Source organism: Mizuhopecten yessoensis, unplaced genomic scaffold (genome assembly GCF_002113885.1).
Source record: "Mizuhopecten yessoensis strain PY_sf001 unplaced genomic scaffold, ASM211388v2 scaffold5229, whole genome shotgun sequence".
Taxonomy (NCBI): domain Eukaryota; kingdom Metazoa; phylum Mollusca; class Bivalvia; order Pectinida; family Pectinidae; genus Mizuhopecten; species Mizuhopecten yessoensis.
This window is the reverse complement of record NW_018405944.1, coordinates 1,795,130-1,815,270: the sequence shown is the minus strand read 5'-3', so window position 1 is coordinate 1,815,270 and position 20,141 is coordinate 1,795,130. Positions and strand designations below refer to the sequence as shown.

Here is a 20,141-nt window from a genome sequence, read left to right as displayed (position 1 = left end):
AATTTAAATCTGATTAAATCAAGTTTGAAATTATACTATCAGTGTGTCCTCTTTCGGGCTTTTAAAGATTAAGAATTTAAGATATGCGGTCTATTTCGCTGTGAGGGGTTGTTACAGTTGATTGGCGCGGGTGCGCATGGTTCTTTGTGTGGCGAGAATAGGTCTTGTTATCAAGGTAACACGGCCAACGGTATTAGGTAGGAAAGTGCGACTGATATGTCAAGCTCTTCATCTGATAAAGAAATGCCACGCGACTCAGGTAGGTAATTGTTCACCTGCGTAATGGCTATAGAAATACACCGTACCGAGGGCAGAACTAGACAATGACCCGCACACACATAATTGACAGAGCGCGGTCAATGAAGTTGGAGAAATTAAGCCAGGTGTCCCCGTTTATTTTGTGTGACGGAGAGGTCTTGGTTTATCTTACGTAACTTATCGTCATTTCGAGATGAGGGGTGGCTGGCTATCATCACGGTCACACCTCAACAAAAACATCGCTGATACTCCATGAGCACATCTGGACTTTTCTTGGACAATTTAAGAACCTGTTGACAAGATTAATTGCTCGATACTTGTAAAGTGGATTCTTGTCAATGGTTAGAAAGAATCGTTGGTCATCGTTGTGTGTACGACGTCGGGCGTCTTTTACCAGGGTAAAAATAATAGTAAGAATAGTGCTAACACGGAATTAGATTAGTTGAATGGTCTTTATAAAGTAATTTTTAAAAGAAAGTAACGCCTATATTTTTAGTATTTAAGCTTGATAGTCTCTGTATATAATTCATAACTTAAGATTTATTCAATATAAAAATAATGAGTTAAATTTAAAAGAAATACTATAGGATGCATATATATGGATGAATTGAAATTCTCTCCCCCTTTCCCGAATTTCTGAAGTGGGATTTTTTTATGCATGTGTTGGGGAAGGGGGCTTACCCGGGTTGTTATAAACTTATTTTTATTTGAACACTTCTGGCATCAAAGTCTGTCTCTTCTAAAATAAACTGTGTATATTCAGTTTCTCTTGATTATTTTGTACTGAAATAGATTGAAACAAGGGAGGTAATAAATTAAATAAAAAGTGTTCAGAATATAACATATTAACATGATATCTTAAAGTACATAATTTACTAATTGTTTTTAGAAACAAAATTTGTAATAAATTTCCTTTCTCCTTCAAACCTAAAATGCATCACATTATGTTTTAAACAGGTTTTTAATGCATGTCTGCTTATAAGCCTACTTTTCAAATTCTATATCCCTATATTTTAATTATTGATAATGATTTAGAAAGAACATGCCATGAAGTCAGAAGTGCTTACTCTAACAAATTATTTCATTTGTTAAAACCATTATTTAAGTGTTGCCTGATGTGGTCCTTGCTAATTTTTAACACCGATATGAATTATTGAGAAAAAGAACTAAATATTTATATATTGTTGATATGTAAAAAAAAATGTGTTTTTGATTTTATAAATATTTTATTGAAATTTCTGACGATAGCTAGGTCTGAATTTTTATTCTCTACACATATATGTATGTGTATAAGCTAGCAAGCTTATTTTTCATACAAGGAGAAACTTTATACCCACAGTTATATATACAGTAATATATAGTTTATCCATAGGGTGGACCAAAATAACATGAAGTTTATCATAGACACTTTTCTGGTACCAATTTTCATGTAAAATTCAGCTTTATATATTATTCAGGATTATTATTTTTTGGAGATAATACGTTTATTAACAATGAATTCCAATATATGTATACTGTTTCTTAGAAATAACAATAATCTTTACTGGATGTTCATGGATGTATTTTGACTATAAATAATAAAAATAAGAACCACAAATGCAATATGGTTCACTACATGATAAAGTATTGATATAATTGATTCATTTGTGAAAAGACTGATGCTGTGCTAATTGAAACTCTTCATAAAACACAAAACGTGTAAAAAATAAATTGGTATAACAGTATTTATTGTTCAGATTAAAAGATTAATTAAATTTTAAAAGAAAATTTTCATATTTTACAGTTTCAAGAAATGAAACCAGACCCAACACAATTTACATCATGCTACTTTTCAGAAATTCATTTTGTCAAGGATGTATATATATATCACATATATGGCTCTGATTTTGTGCATACCCAGGTATACATTTTTATTTTCATCTTGGAAGACATTTTGCCAGACATCTTTAGTACGAGATAGTACATAAAATCCTTGTTCTTATTTTGTTTTGTTCATTTAAACTGTTAAAGATGGAAATTTGAATCATGTTCAAACTAAGTTGGACAAACTGATTGCACTCTATGACCGGTGCTTGCAACATTTTGCCTCCATCTTTGCCAGCACTACAGAAACATTCATACATTTCAGAAATTGATATTCCATTAATATTCTAAAAAGAAAATATTGGTTATGGAATAATTCATTTCTATTTTTAAAACAGGCAGATCTCTTTAATTCTCATAAATAGTATTTATCATGTTTTTCCATTTTTTTTTCAAGCACATGTGTTTATCTTAATGTGAAATTAAATGTCACAGAGGAAAATATTGGCATTTCAAGATTAGCAGCTGAGCAAAATTGAGCCGTTTGCCAGACGACCATTAATATGCTGGAGATTTGGGAGATCCAAATTACAAATGCTCTTCAATAATCTCAATCATGTCTGAATTTTATCAGATTTACAAAAGCATATTGGAAAAATATTTCTTAATAAAATTGTATAGACCGACTAGACTCATTAAGATAGAATAAAGAAAATAAAAAAATAAAAACCATTTGTACATCAATGTACAGCGCCTCCATAACCAGTGAGTTCGCATTGTATGTACATGTATATAACTTGTCACTAAAAGAATCTCTAAACTAGTACAAATAACTCTACATTGTAGCCTGAAATTTAATATTCAACTGAAACCAATTCTGCAAGAACGATGTCAAAATATTTGTGTTGGATCTGTCAAAATCAAGCGGACAAACCATAGCCTGTCTTTCAATGATCAACATAGAACCGAAAATTTTAAATAAAATGTGATGTGAAAACATAGGTATTTTTTATGCAGAAAATATTATATTGTTTTAAAAATATAAAATTGTATTTATGTAGTTCGAACACATCAAGTAAATACATAATTAAAATAAAAAAATTGACATTGTATTAGTAAAAAAATATTTTTTGTCAATATCATTAATCATAAAGATATTTCAAAAGTCAGTTCTCTCTAAAATATGTTAAATGTGTTTTTTGAATCACAATTCTGACATGGAAAAAAAGTTCAGGAGATAATTACATATTAATGTACTTTATAACATTCCAATATTCCAGAGTGAGCACATTAAGCCTAGCTAGTTGTTTATTTTTCAAAGGGAGATCACCCTTGGTATCATGGTAACAAGTATCCCTGAATTTTATTGTGTATTGTTATTATGATATCCAGTTTCTAAATTAATTCATGAATTTTATATCCTTTCAGGTACTTTGGTCAGCCTGATGAGCTATCAGTGTCCAGTAAGCCCAAACTGACCACACGTTGGGTATGACCTCGGTGTTCGAGACAAGCTCATCTCAGGGACATATATTAAATGGTGAACAGTTTTCCTATTCTTCCCCTAGAGGTCCTAGTCCTAAGAACGGATTTCAGGATAAAGGTTTCTACCTCAATATTCCAAAGTTTGTTCGAGAAAAAGATGATACAGAGTCTGAAAAATTGATTGAACCTCAGGATAAAGCGCTGTCCAAAGTAAGCTGTGGCGATTTCTTCTACAAAAATTCCTTTATGACACGAAATTTGGAAAAGAATTCTGACAGTACAGCAAACGGCCTTGACATGGTGAAAAGCGACCCTGTTATAACCGAAACTTCACAGCTTTTGAGAGGTATACTTCAGCACAAGGACCAGCATCTGACTGACAAGATGGGCGACAATAACAACATCAAGACTGACAAGCAGTCAGATGACCAAGATTTAAATGAGCAAACACCAGCCATGAATGACATGGAGGAAGAATACAGGGAGGAGATGGACCGTAGGTCTCTAAACTCTGTAGACTTATCGGGTGACGAGAGTGACTTCAGCATGTCTGGAGACAGAAAGTCCAATGCAGGAGAGGATAGCTATGACATGGATAATTGTGATGAAAATGATATATTTGTCACAGAGAACAGCAACGCCGCAAAGCGTGCACGTGTCGAGAACATTTTGTCTAACATGCGACAGTCGCCAATACCCTCAGATAATAACAGTGCAAACAATTTGGAGGTCCGACGACAGAAGCGTAAACAATATCAGCCAAAATGGCTGGAGCATTCCGAAGGAAAACATAGAAAACTGGAGAAGATGGCACTGCAACATCAACTTTTACAGCTACAAGAACAGCTACAGCATGTACAGAAACGCTACATGGATCTTTACACAGAGGAGAACACGCAATTGGATGATGGTGAAAAGAATGGGCCGGAGGAGAGATATGTAAACCATGTTAGCAAGAAAGACAATTGTAATAAACTACTCAACAAAAGTAATATCGTAACATCATCTCCACCAAATATGCATAAAACGGCATCCGATAATGAGCGGAAGAATTCCTTGGTAGCTGGTGTTGACGAGCCGAGGGAAGGGGCAAAACCAACCGAGAATGGCCCACTGCAACAAGTGGACATCCACAACTTCTCGAACATGCTGAAGACCCAGCTGGTGGATGTGGTTAGCACAACCGTAGACACAGTGTTAGACAAATATATGAAGGAAGGATCTGGTAAGACTGTTGAAAAACCGAAAGAAAAGGAACAAAAAAAAAAGCAAACAAGTGGCGGTAGTCACAGTAGTGTTAGTGGTTTCGGTGCTATCAAAACTGTAAAAGAAAAAGTTGAAATGAGGGCATACGACAAACCAATATTTGGAATGCGGAGTTCTCCAGTCCGTGAGCCATTCCATGATCACATCGGAAACATAGCACGCGTCCTGGAGAACAACACCTCCAGTGCCTTTGAAACTCCACGAGGACTTACGCCTGACCTCCTACGGGGCCCTTCTCATCACCCTCTGCCTTTCCCTCTTCCTCCATTCTCATACTTCCCTCCCACAATGCTTCACACTCCCTCCATGTATTCCACAGCACATTTGGGAGTCGAGCCCGAGCAGACAGAAGCTTTGCCACTGGTGGTCAACCAGACACCTAAAAAGAAGCGCACCAAAGTGACAGACACACGGCTGTCCCCCCGTGCCGCGCGTGCCTTGCTAGGGCATGATCCCATGGTGCTCGGCCATGTCAACGATAGCGATAACCACCATCAGCATCCTCCAACCTCCGCCTACCAGGCTCTGATTCCTCCAGTTCTCCCAACCAGCGTGGCCATCCCTAATCCAGGCCTCCAACATTCCAACATATTCGACTTCTACGGACGGGAATATGGCTTCTCAGAAATGCATTCATCAAACCACTCACCTCTCCATGCTGACCATCCATCTCCAAGCACCATCCACTCTTGCTCCCCCTCCGATAGCTTTCAGATGAAGTCGGAAGGTTTGGACAATAGCTCGGATTGCTACGACAACGGCCATGTGCATATGATATCCTTTTTGTGAAAAACAAAATATTAGAAGTCGGCAGTAACTCGAAGTAAGGTAGGTGGGATCTTAGTGTGCATACATATAGCTTACATGTATAGGGGTGATATATATCTAGGGTTGTCTTGATAACATTTCTGTTACAGAACCTCTGGGATTGCAAACACTTATCTGTTTGATTCCGATCAGTGTTTACGACAGTTTTGTGCTCCATAAACAACGGATTGGGTAATATGTTTGGATTTGAAGTTTGAATAATGTTGAATCTGAATCTGTTGAAACTGTCTTAAAAAAAAGTGGGTTTTTTTCAAAATTCAAATTCATTATACAGTATTGCATAATTTAAAGTTTCAATGTATTGAGAATTCAATCTTAAGATAATTCATTTCAAAGGTCTTGTAGCAGATCGAAGCAAGTTGTTGATATGCCTATTTAGATACAGTAATTATACCATAATTATTTATTAACAATGAAGGAAACCCATTAATAATCTGTTAACCATAAACGTCAATTATTTGTTAGATATTGGTTATACTTTCGTGAGAAATTACAATGATTGAATTCAACAAAATTCTTTGTACTTCATCAGCTGAAGATTCAAACCAGCCTTTAGGTAAAAAAAAAAACCCACTGTGTTTTGGAAAATACAGGGAAATCTGTCTTTGCTGACATCAGAAGAGATTGATTCAGTTAGCCAAGCTTCAGTTTCTCAAAAAATGTCAATTTCAGCATTTTTCCTAAATTTCCTTGTTAGGAAAGCATTGCTTTCTAAGTTAAGGAAATAACCAAAGCTAATGAATATTCGTGAAACCCAAGGGTCAGATTAGAGAGTATGTCAATAAACATGTTCACATGGACATAGTAGGGATTGAATTATTTACTGTGAAATCAGATTTTTTTGTGGGGCCCAAAATTTTGTTGTATCCTGTACAAACACCATTTCACTGGTACATGAATTTATGGATTTCGAGTACCAATTAAAACGGAGAATTGCTTTATGTCAAACTTGTAGTAATTTTGTTGACCGAGAATTCGTAGATGAAGATTGCTCACAAAATCAACAAGATATAAACCCACGAAAATTGGTGATTTCACAGTAGTTGGATAATAACAGTATGTGTAAAATTGAATTAAAAAACAAAGAAACCCTTCATCTCTTTTAAAACTATTAGTTTGGTCACAAAGAAGGAGTGTATGCTGTTGTGCCTCCTCAAACCAAACTTCTAGGCCTCTCTGGGGTCGAGAGAGATGAAAAAGACGATAATGAGTAAAAAAACATTTGTCAGGAATGGAGTACTGAAGGTGGTTATTTCTGTTAATGAAAACAAATTGTAATGATAATATCATTTTTTTGATAAATTAATTCAAATGTCCACTTAATTTCCCACTCATTAACCGATATGACAGAACCCCTTATTTATAAATGTTGACGAATGACTTTAGGATGCAAGTTATTCTCACACAGAAATGCCATATAGTCTAAAGTAGCCTAATTGTTTGTAGGAAACAGGGACTATACCAGTAGTTAATATGTGTAATCATTCATTGTGTACTAGATTTTCGAGCCGTAATTACTCGGTGTAATCTTGTCGGAATTGTAACTATAATGTAATTTGCCTTGTACCCTAAGTAGGCCGACCAGCCCAAGATTTGGTGGGATTGGGTTCAAAAGTGGCCGGGACAGATACCACCATTAGGTGGTTGTTAGCTAGCAAATGGTATTATAATGAGATAAATACAACATAAAAAGTGAGGCTTTCAACAGGAAGACACAGGGTGCTTTAGCCGACCTGTAGCCCTTATTGTCTGCTGCAATTACTGTCGATTTATGCAGTGGTATTATCCGGCTAATTACCATATCCAGTCCTATAGGATGATGTATGTGATGATGGTCCTTGTCTTATCAACTTCTCAACACCATAATTATCTTGTCTTTTTAATGAATTCTGCAGAAGGGGAATAGTTTGGATGAGATATTATCTGCGTTTATCTTCATCACTTATATCCCAGCCTCTGTACCGGCCATGATTGTTGAGCCCTGTGGGTACAGTACCCCATCCTTGTTACATTCATTATACACAACGATCTGCAAACATTCTACTAAATTTCTTTCAGGTAATCATGGTTTATTATCTAAATGTCACCAGCCAATTTCAAAGATTATAAGCACTACATGAGAAGTACATTAAGATTCAAACAGAAGCCATCACCTGAAGATATATATGTTCAGGTAAATTTCTTCACCTGAACCTTCGCAAATTGCTGTAACGTATCAGATTTATACTGCTTTAAGATCATTAGAATGTTCCGTGCTTTCATCGGGCTTGTTCTTGTGTACAAGACATTAGAATTACACCCTGTCAAGTCATCTTCTTGACTGCGTCATGGATGATGAACCAAGGCGGGGGCCCCACTGCGACGGACAAACAAACCAAAGACATAGCCCACTGTGACAGGCAAACGTACGTTTGATTTACCTGAGCGGTCAGGCTAATTGAAATGTGTAACTTATTGTCTATGGCAGTTAAGCATTGCACGGTTTCCATAGCAGTGAAAGCGCTCCACAACTTTATCTTTGAATCAATGAGACTCTGAGAAAGAAAAATCATCTATTGATGCATGAAAATAATAATCAAAATGCACTCCTAGGCCATAAATTATTACTCTCCGTCCCTATCAAGGCTACTGTGGCTTTCCTTATCAGCCTTCTGGTATTGTTTCTTCTGGATTGATATAAAAGTGTGGCTTTTGATTGGTGCGTTGTATTAATGTGTTGTTCCAGTATGGTCTCGCGGTGGGCTGTAAGCGATGGCCTATTGTCAGAGCTCTCCTCCACTTTGTCCGCTGGGATTAGCCTTTTGTTACACCCTTTCAGCAGTATTTAGTTACCTGGCACAAAAGACAGTCACGGCAGACGTCCAATATTCTTCAAATATCAATACCTGACCCGTTGACAGAACGATATGGAACCATATAGATTAAAGCTGTATTGAATAATTTTTCTTGAGAACAGAAAATATCTCAACTTTTTCTCAATGACTGTTTTGATTTTTTACCCAAATAATTACCGTAGGACAACAATTACGCTAGCTTTTGTTGACAGTGCCTAGCAGCTGTCTGCCTTGCCGACGGATTTTATCCCAAACAATCTGACGGAGTGCGTTAGATAGCCAATAGCCATCAAGACAGCACTAATAACAACGTCTCGGGGTTGCCGTCACAACTGTGTTATATAAACACCATCAATTGAGAAAACTTTCGTTATTGATTGTCCCTCAGGATGTATGTCTTTTTCCTCTCCGTCTCTTAATGAACCCTTAAATGTCCATAGTGATATTTGGACTTAATGACTTTTGGATAAAGATTCTCCCGGCTGCATTGAATGTACGCTAATGTCTAGCTAACAGTACATGATGACAAAAACATTTGTTGCCTCAGTTTATTATCGTTAATTGTAGGTAATATTTATGCTTGGTGACTCAAATGTTTTTGTTATAACTAAATGAACTTAAAAGTTGTTCGTTTTTCCAGCAAAAATCTTCAGCTATTGACGAACACAATGAACATGAACATTATTAAAATGCGTCTCGGATTTCAGTTTTGTTTTCGATGATTCATGATATCACAAATTGGCAACAGTGTTAAAAATATATACACCAGGCGGCCAATTATCTATTATTTTTCTTTCTCTCTAAAAATGTTGATTTTCTAGCCTTTCTTCTGCAATATATAGTGTCCTTAATTTCTGTGTCTGTTAAGTTTTGAATTATTTTAACTTCAAAAATTTTTGTATGACTTCTACTGGAGGTCAGAACTGTTTGGGAGGTCAAATAAATTGAAACACCAAAGGTTTGTTTAAAACATCCTTGATTGTCTGTTATGGCAGCCCGTGTACACAATAGAAAACGTAACATAGATTAATGATTAAAACCCCATGAATGTTTTCAGTCAACAACTGTCATTTTCAGTCGGGGTGTCATCAGTAATTGAGAAATTTAATACTTTCACTGTTTCTCATTAGTTGCAATATCTGCATTTTTCAGTAACACAATACTACAGTTGAGAAGCAAATTGTATAATTAGCATGAATTTTAAATCTAAACCTGCAGTGTCAGTCACAAATATTACATTTTCATATGTTTGATGACAATGGTCTAGTGTCGAATCGAAACATTTCAGAATTTTCCCCATGATTCCCGTTAGATTTAAATCAACTAAGACTGACATGGTATTAAAGTTTCAGGACAAACAGTGAAGTAATTCGCTTTTATATTTCAATGATTAATGTTGTAAATTGTAGCTATTTGATGAAATATTTTTCAAAAGCTGCCTTAACAGTATGGCATACATTCATCAGTGGAGTGATTCACCAGTAAATTTAGAGGACAATTATTTATTTCATAGAAACAAAGCTTTTTATCTGTGTCTCATTTAGTCTGATTGATGATAAATCAATAAATTTGATTGTAAAAAAATATGAATTTTTAACTGTAAAATATTTTTACTGGTTTACAACCGATAATGAGACATCTCATGAATTCTTGACAAACTTGTAGACACAAATATAACATTTTCCTATTCAACTCCTAACCTATGGTCTGTTATCAATGTAAATACCTCAGAGTATTATTATCTCAGTAACACTTGTCCGTTATCTTGATAAACAAAGGACTTAGTACACATCAACTTCAGTTGTCAGAAGAAACCCTGTTTTCTGGGCGGTAGATTACTATACAAAGTCATGTGATGAAAGAAACATGCAGAGGCGGATGGGAGTGCTAATTTTCGGTTTTCCCAAAGTTTATATCTATAGGATATGTGATAAAGATTATCTCATAGTTTTGTGTATATTGGCCATATGATCATTTCAATTAATTCAAGTATTTAATAAAAGTAACTATATACATTGCAAACAACATATATTAAAATCAAGTTTAACCTAAACTCTGTGGGTCAAGTAAAATTACTCTGTGATTGTTTAGGTTTTTGATAAGCTGGTTTTAATAACAGTAGGTTTTCTTTTCAACATTTCATTTGTTTGTTTCTTGATTTTACTTCTTGGCAATGGCTATGATCATAATGATCATGAGTGACAACACAACAGCTAAGGTTATATTGACCATTGGTGACCACACAACAGTTAAGATAACATTGACCATTAGTGACCACACACCAGTTGATCGTAATGACCATTGGTGACCACACCACAGCTACGGTAATATTGACCATAAGTGACCACACAACAGCTACGGTAATATAGACCATAAGTGACCACACAACAGCTAAGGTCATATTGACCATTGGTGACCACACCACAGCTATGGTAACATTGACCATTGGTGACCACACATCAGTTAAGGTCATATTGACCATGAGTGACCACACAACAGCTAAGGTCATATTGACCATGAGTGACCACACAACAGTTAAGATAACATTGACAATTGGTGACCACACACCAGTTGATCGTATTGACCATTGGTGACCACACCACATCTACGGTAATATTGACCATGAGTGACCACACAACAGCTAAGGTCATATTGACCATGAGTGACCACACAACAGCTAAAGTAATATTGACCATGAGTGACCACACAACAGTTTAAAGGTCATATTGACCTTGGATGACAACACAACAGCTAAGAACATATTGACCATAAGTGACCATACAATAGGTAATCATATTTATCCACACAGGTAAGGGACTTCTACATTATGTCAAAGGCCACCATTTTGTCACCTCATACAATCACACTGCATGGTTCAGAAGGCCAGGTTTTCATTATCCTGATACCTTACCCTGAATCTTAACAAGATGGCCGTATTAAGATACCTTTATAGACTCTGAACAATTAATGTTTTAATACATGTAGACCTGAATAGAATAGGGTACAAGGAAATAAAGGAGGGGAAAAGGGAAGTAAAGTATAATTTTAAAGTGTGGAAATTTGTGTTCAGTCAGTATCAATTAGTTTCAGTGGTGACGAGGTTACATAATTCTGCAGCTTGTTTAGTTTAAAGTCTGACCCTTTGAACCCTTTGACCTCTGTGCGACCTGTGCAAATTGAACTTGAACCCTGCAGTCAGCAGATGTGACTCAGAAACTGCATCAATTAACTGCACAGAGGTAACTTATGTAAAGGGACAGTGGGAAATATTATGAAGAGCCTTGAGATATCCTGGCTTACTGATGCAATAAGATCATGCAGCATATGTATCCCGGTCTGTGTCTCATGTCTGTTGCATAATTAGAGAAAAATACAACATTATGGAAGAATTTCCAGCCCTGTCGGTTGTCCAACATGGCCACCTGTTGCGGAGAGCCCACCTGTGTTTTGGCAGTTGTCATAGTGTTTATCAACAGATAGACGTGTAAGGGTTAGGAACTCTCCAAGGAATGTATATATATATATACATGATTGTGTCACAGGGTATAGTGTTTTCGTAAATGTCACATTGAGGGAAAAGTTCAGGTTGTGATGCTATAAATCTTTACTTTTGCGTACTACACTTGTAGGTCGTATTTGTCAATAATTTAGTTCCATAATTGAAAGGATTCTATTTCAATAGTGATAGTAATTATGAATGTAATTAAATTTGGCTGGAGTTTCAGATTTGCGAACGAGTGTCCTTGTGAATTAATGTGAAAATAAATCTCTCACAAAAATGTAAAATAGAAAACGTTACATACATATCCTGGTTTTCACAAACTTTAATTCATTAAACTTTATCATTACAAAATTATTTCTTATTCAATTAATCATATCAGAATCAACAATGCAAACAAACTATTTGGAAATTTTGAAATAAAAAAGTCGGTGGGAAAGCATTATATTGGGTACTGTCTCTGGGGTCGAAGTTCAACCCCAGTTATAGGAAGTGATTGGCAAAAATATAAACACATAAACACCAACAGAGACATGGATCTGGGAGAATTCTGGGCTGAAGTCGTGAAACGTGTGAAGTGATGGCTATTCTCTAGATCTACAGATGAGGTCGCGACCCCTGAAGTCTCATCCGGGCAGACTCGCTTCTATAGAGAAGAGATTCAGCTGTGTGACATATACTTCCAATTAATGGGTTAGCTGGGGGCAGGTAGGGACGTCCATTTTGAGTACAAATGTTACTGTAACAACTGTCTCGAGCCCGGCAGTTATCACAACCTGTTGGTGAATTAATTACAGGTGCTACATATTTACACACTTAATGACTTCTTCCACCAATCTAATCCTGTGGATCTAAAATGACAATTTAATTTTTCACTCGAGTCGTTCCGAAGATGAAAGGGAACATACGTAGATCTGACAAAATCAATATCCTACACTAAAAAACATATTTCCAAGGAATTTTTTTGCATCAGATATTAATAATCAGGAAAAAATTCAACGTGATCAAAACAAATGTGCTAGTAATAAGATTTAAAAGACGAGATAAACATGAAATATTCATGAAATCATGGTGTAGAAGATGTATATTACTTAATTGTCAGAATTTTTAAGTAAGGTCTCGTTACTGATCGGCCTGTACATACTTATGTATACAGTGAACCCTGACATTACCGACACCTGGCTTTAAGGATATACTCTTGTATCAGACAGGATTTCATGACTCCAAAATATTTGTTCTTGACAATAACGAACTTGATCAGGTCAAAGAATTTATTCCATATTGATGTTGTTTGATAGACAAGTTTTACTCTTCACCTGATAAATGCAGGCGAGCTCATTTAGGTAAAAATATGCTCAATTTTTTTTTCTTAAATATAAGACAATATTTTATCATATAAGATTTTTCTCATCAGAGAAATAAAAACATCTGATTTGGTAATTTAGATATTTCATTGTAGAGTGAGAAATATAATTGTCTTCATGTTATGAGCTCAACAGTTCAAGTACAAAATTTAAAACAATAAAACTTGGCCAAATTGATCAAACATTTACCGTTAAAGCCACAGACAAAGAATTATATTACTTTAAGTTATGGTGGTATCCTACTTTGTACGTTTTATTTATGATTTGAGTAAGAGTTATTTCCCCTGATAGTTTTAATTTGCATTGATAAATCGCATCAAATATATATGAGAATTACCAGAGTGTGTGCATATACATATATAATCAGGTATAATCTGTAAAAATGACATCAATTTATCTTAATCTGCCAAGTTCATACTTTCATAAAACATGTTTTACAGGAATCTGAGTAGAGAGCTCTTCTGAAAAGGAGATAATATAATCTTATGGCAGTATTTATCAATTGGAGGAGCAAATGGGGATCGACAACTACTTAATGATATGAAAATCTATAGAATGGATTTTCAGCGATTAAAAATTGTTTTCCAGGGATGAAAAAGCTTCCATGATTTGTCTGTTTACTCCCCCTTGCCCTCCTTCCCCCATCCCCACTCCAAACATCCTGACAGATCAACACGGTCAAATCTAATTGTGTAATATTTTCAATTTGCTTTCCACTTCCATAAATTGATTAGACTTTATCTAATTGTAGAGTCTTCTTTTTAAATATTAATTAAAGATGATCGTGTGTACATTAGAGAAGTGGAAAAGCCCGACATTAAAAGATGTTCTTAGAAATCGGAGCGTCCCTGGGGAACCGTTGTGTTTCAATGTTTGGATCTAATTGAGTTTCTTAGCACAAGACTGGGCAAAACACAAGTGCATATGCAATGGACGGCCGACTATCAAAGGGGTATTTTACAGTATAAAGACTGGGTTGCTATTAAGAGAATTAGATTTCTATGATGGGGAAATGTAATTTTCATTACAGTGGCCACTGGGCTGTGTTGTGATGGTACAGACGATGGGAGGTGCCTTCGCTGTCAGTCAGGGTGGTATAATGGTCATGTTTTACAGCCCAGAGGCCATGTCTTTGAGAGCTCCCACGTCCCACTTACTTTGTATATAAACCAATAAAAAAACACCGCCACATCAATTTTTCATCAAATCGAGATTGTGATGTGCGTTTTGGCAATTAAGATGGGTTAGCGTTGGTGGAAGGTTTCACAGTCTTGGTGAGGGAGGATAATAAGGCAGTGTCTGCAAGTCACCGTTACATTACGTCTCCAAGACTGACAAGTTTTCTCGCTGCTCTCAAATTCCAAGGTTTTCTCACTTTGAGAATTTGGGCTGCCGTCGATATCCCATATTTTGTCACTAGCAGTTTCGGCTTCTGTCGATTCTAATACGCCGTGCGACACGTATCGGTGGATGTACGACGGTAGAAACTGGCTATATTCGGACACCATTACATTGAAAACACCTTCTTATAGTCTCCTTGTCACTTTCTAAAACGGCACTGACTCGAAACCTTCTACCTAGCTTACGAGAGCTCAGACGACAATAGTTTTAAAAATCTTAACTCATCCTTTTTTTCTTTCTTTTTAATATGGTGGTGACTTTCCGAAATCCATAGACAGCTTTATACTAAATACCTTAATATGGATTAATATGGATTTTACTGGCAAAGAGCAAAAATTTCACTGGGCAAAAAATTCCTGGTATACGGTATTAAGATTTAGCTGCCAATGAGTTTTGTTAATTATAGACAATTGCTTTAAAACCATCACTTTGAAAGTCAAGTTATTAAACTTCTAAAGGATTTGTTAAAATTAAGAGCAATCTTTATCCGTTTTTACCAGTCAGAATGTACACAGCAAAATGATAAATCATTTATTTGTTGTGAAGTGATAGAAGGTATTAGTTTATGCAGCCTAGACTGGCCAGACTACAGCGCGTAACTGTATTGAACTCGGCGTAACTGTATTGACCTTGGCGTAACTGTATTGACCTTTGAGGTTTAATCTGGATGACAGGCCCCTACTCTTGTCACCACAGGCCCATCATGCAATCTTACTGTACCGACATCACAAATGCTGATGAAAGATGGGAATTAATTAAATACATCAACATATATAGGTATATGATATTATTATAGAAGTCATTTTCTCTCACATCTTGTAGGTGCATTTCTGTCTTTACTAGGGAAAATAGTCGATCAGTCCTGTGTGATGCAGACAGAAAATCTTAACGCAGTGGAAAAGATTTTTTAGGGTCAGCATTTGACAAAGCCTCAACCTGAAACTTAAAAAATGTACCCTGCTATAAGATTTGATAATAAGGCTGTTCTTTACGCATACTCAAAGCTTCACAAATTGTGTTGTTTGAAGAACAGTTATGCAAAATAATTACTCTCGAAAACAGTTTCTGATGGTTTCTGTCATGGTTTGGTTTCTGTCATGGTTTCTGTCATGGTTTTTGATGGTTTCTGTCATGGTCTACATGTTAGTATATATGGTTTTGATTATGTATTTGCCTGAGATGTAGTTATATATGCATGTATCATGTTTATATTGTGTAATAGTCTATGATCTGGATTATGTATTGTTTTCATAGTGTAATAGTCTAAATCCTTCATATATATGGTTTATATCATGTAATGGTCTATGATCTGGTTTATATCATGTAATGGTCTATGATCTGATTTATATTGTGTAATGGTTTATGATCTAAATCCTGACAATGGAATCATACATTTATTTACACTGTTAACTTTCTCAGTAAAATTGATGTATATTTGATATAAATCATCATAACGCGGTGCGGCCATATTTTACACAGCAGACAAATTTCCAGTTGCTTGTGTTAATGCCGTTTCATCTTGTATTGAGGAGAAAATTGAGCTCTTTTCTTTCCATTTATCAGGATAATCAGTGTTTGTAATAGCTTTCCCTTCCCTGTTTTTGCGTCCATTAAATCTCTTGTTTTCACATATGATAGCATGCAAGTTGCCATTGAATGCTTTCATCATTCCTCGGCATCACTGGAGCCGTAAAAGCAAATAGAATTATGACTTTGATTTGAGTTTAATTGTTGAGGACATTCTGACATTCAAAACTAGTCATTGTTGCTTGTGCTGCATAAATCACCAGACAATGTGAAATATGAAATTGTTTTTGGCAGCAAACCTTTCATTAAGAAGAATCTTCAGAAATGGCTGTGTCATTCGCCGCGTTTGATCCAAGAACTGAGATGTCACATAAAACCAAATTGCGACAGAGAGCGGGGTTCCTAATGGTCGACCTAATGAAATCGTGTGTAAAATAATCTTCAATTCTTTTCCAGATTAAGCTTTCCATTTTCGTATAGACAGTTTCCCGCTGAAGTAGATCAACATTAATATCGGGTGAAAAACAATGAAATAGAGATTGTTTTGCTCCAATATCAATTGGTTTTCTTTGAAGTAACCCTTTTAGTATTGAACACAGCCACCGTTCTCAAGTCTTATTGTTCCAGCTGATGTGTCTTGATGCCGTGGCCCGAGGCACGCCAGTTCGGGGTGTCTTGTAATAATTCAAATGATTTCACGTGCTGAACTGAGATGAATTTGATAAGATTTCACCATGTAGCCGTTCTGTTTTTCAAAGATCACTCAGAAGCAGTGAAACTGTATATAGCTGGTAGCTGGGACATTGTCACAGGCCTGGAGTATTTGTTTAAACATGTCTGCATTAAATGTCACAATTTTTTACAACATTAGATAGAAAATTACAAAACAAATCACGTCTTTTGTTGATGGTCCGTTCAAAGGTAACGCGATAACATAGGATAGAAGTTTGTCAGAGATAAAAATGCTGTGTCGCGAGAGAAAGATATTATTAGAAATAAACTGTTTCCTTCTTAGTCACAAGCTTGGCGATAAAAAAGGATGTGACTTGGTAGAACCATCAATTACGTTCAGCGCGAACGTTGAACACTGCACGCGGGTTTTTATCTACACTTTCCACATGAACTATTGTCGAGAGGTCTGTTACATGATACTGCGTCCAAAAGGGTGGAAGCTTCCCAGAACGTCCTATCGTCAAATCGGGGATCGTTTGTCGGACACATCCTATCACTGGAAAGTTGACAAGGAGAGTTCCTCACTCAAGCTGTTGTTAGATAAATCACATCAATTAGAACTCTTCGGAGCACACCTTTTCTCACCTTGTTATTTAGTATATGAACAGCTATTAACTATGTACCGTGTAAAATATATGGGTAATATAACAGTGTTTATTACACTTTTTGTTTGAATGTTTAACTTCAAAGGCGGAATTCAGTTTCCTAGATTTGGAAAAAAGTAGGAAGAAAAACTATGTGTAATAGCATGACTACATATATTTCTTCTCGTACAAAATCAAGATTTTGTTTTTGTCTCCATCAGGTGTTAAGTAAACTAAATCAGTTTTTGAAACAATTTTTTGAAAATGTATTTTTGGTCAAAAAATATTCAAGGGTATTAATTCACAAAATACACAATTTCAAATTGTTTTATGGTTTGAATTTACCTGGAGATATTTTTTCACAAGATATTTTATTAAGAAAAATTTATATGAAAACTATTAGTGACTTATATGATTACTCTTTGATTGTGTTCAAGAGACAGAAATGTATATTTATAAAAGCAGCAAAATTTGTAGTTTAATGAAAGAAAAAACAAATGGGATACCTGCAGATTCCAACACTGATCACTATTGGTTTTATTGCCCAAGAAAATTCTGGGTCTAGCGATTGTTTGCTCTGAAAGCAAGACAATATACCTGGTACAAACAAAATGAACAATGAAATTGAAAGAGACATTTTGTGTTCTGTTTTGTATCCAATATTCAAAGGTGTGGATCACATATGCTACAGGGAAACAGATATATATCAGAATACAAAGCTGCACAACACAGGATCAAACAATATGCAAATATTTTTCTAGGAAAAAGTGAAACAGAAAGGAAGAAGATACGTTTGTAACACATTTTCATAAAGATTACGATATTAATTCAACAGTAGCTCTAACAGTACACCACGCAGACCTTGTCAATTTCATATGTAATGTTAATCTATTCTGTAATTAACTCGTAATAACCTTTGAGGCTTGTGCGCAGAATTATAGACATCGTGATATAAAGACCATATTGCACAAATCAAAAGTATACAATTTATCACAAATAACTGCAAGTAACTAAATATGGTTAAAAAAACTGAACATCAGAGACCATATGGTTTTAATAACAGCCTAAGCTAGTGATAGGGCATCTTTGTCTGTTATTTTCTGTCAGATGCAGTCAGCTGTGACAATATAATGAAGCGAAGCGGACACTCAATATGTACCCTTCCAAGGGTTGTAATGAGTATATTTGTGGAGTTTGATATTTTTATTTTTTGTTTTGCAAGGTTTTGTTCGCGACAGGTGGCACATTAGGTGTTTCAGTAAGTGATATTTGGGAGAGAAAATGCGTGGAACTTCAATGTCTATTTGCTGTTCATTGTATGCACATGTAACTGTATTTGTTTGGTTAGGGAACACAACTGTTTTGTAAAAAAAATCTTTACATATTTATCTCCATCGCCAACTTTGTCCCATTTCCCCTTTCGCTTTTCATCACAGTTTGTCCCCTAGCCAAACATTTATCTTCTTTTCCCCATGCACCTTTATCATTTGTTTCTTACTCAAAACATATTACAATTTTCCCTCCTCCATTTCCTTCACCATAACTTCTACCATTAACCCCTATACTTCTTCACAAATTATCCCAGCGTGTCCCCTACCCTTACTTCACCAATTTGTCCCCTAATCCCTACTTCATCACAGTTGTCCTCAACCCCTTACTTCATCATGATCTGTCCCCTTTCCCCTACTTCATAATTTGACCTCCAATCCATAATTTCACATCTGATCTCCATGCATCATCACAATTTGTCCTTTATCCCCTAACATCATCACAATTTGTCCTTTATCCCCTAACATCACAATTTGTCCTTTATCCCCTAATATTATCACAATTTGTCCTTTATCCCCTAACATCATCACAATTTGTCCTTTATCCCCTAACATCACAATTTGTCCTTTATCCCCCAACATTATCACAATTAGTCCTTTATCCCCTAACATCATCACAATTTGTCCTTTATCCCCTAACATCATCACAATTTGTCCTTTATCCCCTAACATCATCACAATTTGTCCTTTATCCCCTAACACATCATCACAATTTGTCCTTTATCCCTAACATCATCACAATTTGTCCTTTATCCCCTAACATCATCACAATTTTTCCTTTATCCCCTAAAACATCATCACAATTTGTCCTTTATCCCCTAATATCATCACAATTTGTCCTTTATCCCTTAACATCATCACAAATTGTCCTTTATCCCCTAACATCATCACAATTTGTCCTTTATCCCCTAACATTATCACAATTTGTCCTTTATCCCCTAATATCATCACAATTTGTCCTTTATCCCCTAACATCATCACAAATTGTCCTTTATCCCCTAACATTATCACAATTTCTCCTCTATCCCCATCTTCATCAAAACTTGTCCCCCATTCCGCTTAATCATCACAAATTGCCCTCAACTTCTTACTTCATCATAATCCGGCCCCTTTCCCCCTACTTCATAATTTGACCTTTAATCCACAATTTGTCCTTTATCCCCTACTTCATCACAATTTCTCCCCCTACCCCCTACTTCATCACAATTTCTCCCCCTACTTCATCACAATTT

The 20,141-nt window shown here is 35.8% G+C and overlaps 1 protein-coding gene across 3 annotated transcripts in view; it reads left to right on the top strand.

Annotated features, from left to right (window-relative positions):
• The window catches only part of LOC110450448 (prospero homeobox protein 1-like), a 43,739-nt gene that overhangs the window by 3,307 nt on the left and 20,291 nt on the right, over positions 1–20,141 (top strand). For 2 of the 3 annotated variants that reach the window (XM_021497985.1, XM_021497984.1), the window contains exon 2: positions 3,490–5,586. In XM_021497985.1, coding sequence (XP_021353660.1) covers positions 3,553–5,586 — 2,034 coding nt within the window. In that variant the 5' untranslated portion in view covers positions 3,490–3,552. Of the gene's footprint in view, positions 1–179; positions 260–3,489; positions 5,587–20,141 lie in introns of those variants that run through there. The other variant, XM_021497986.1, reaches the window with a different exon arrangement.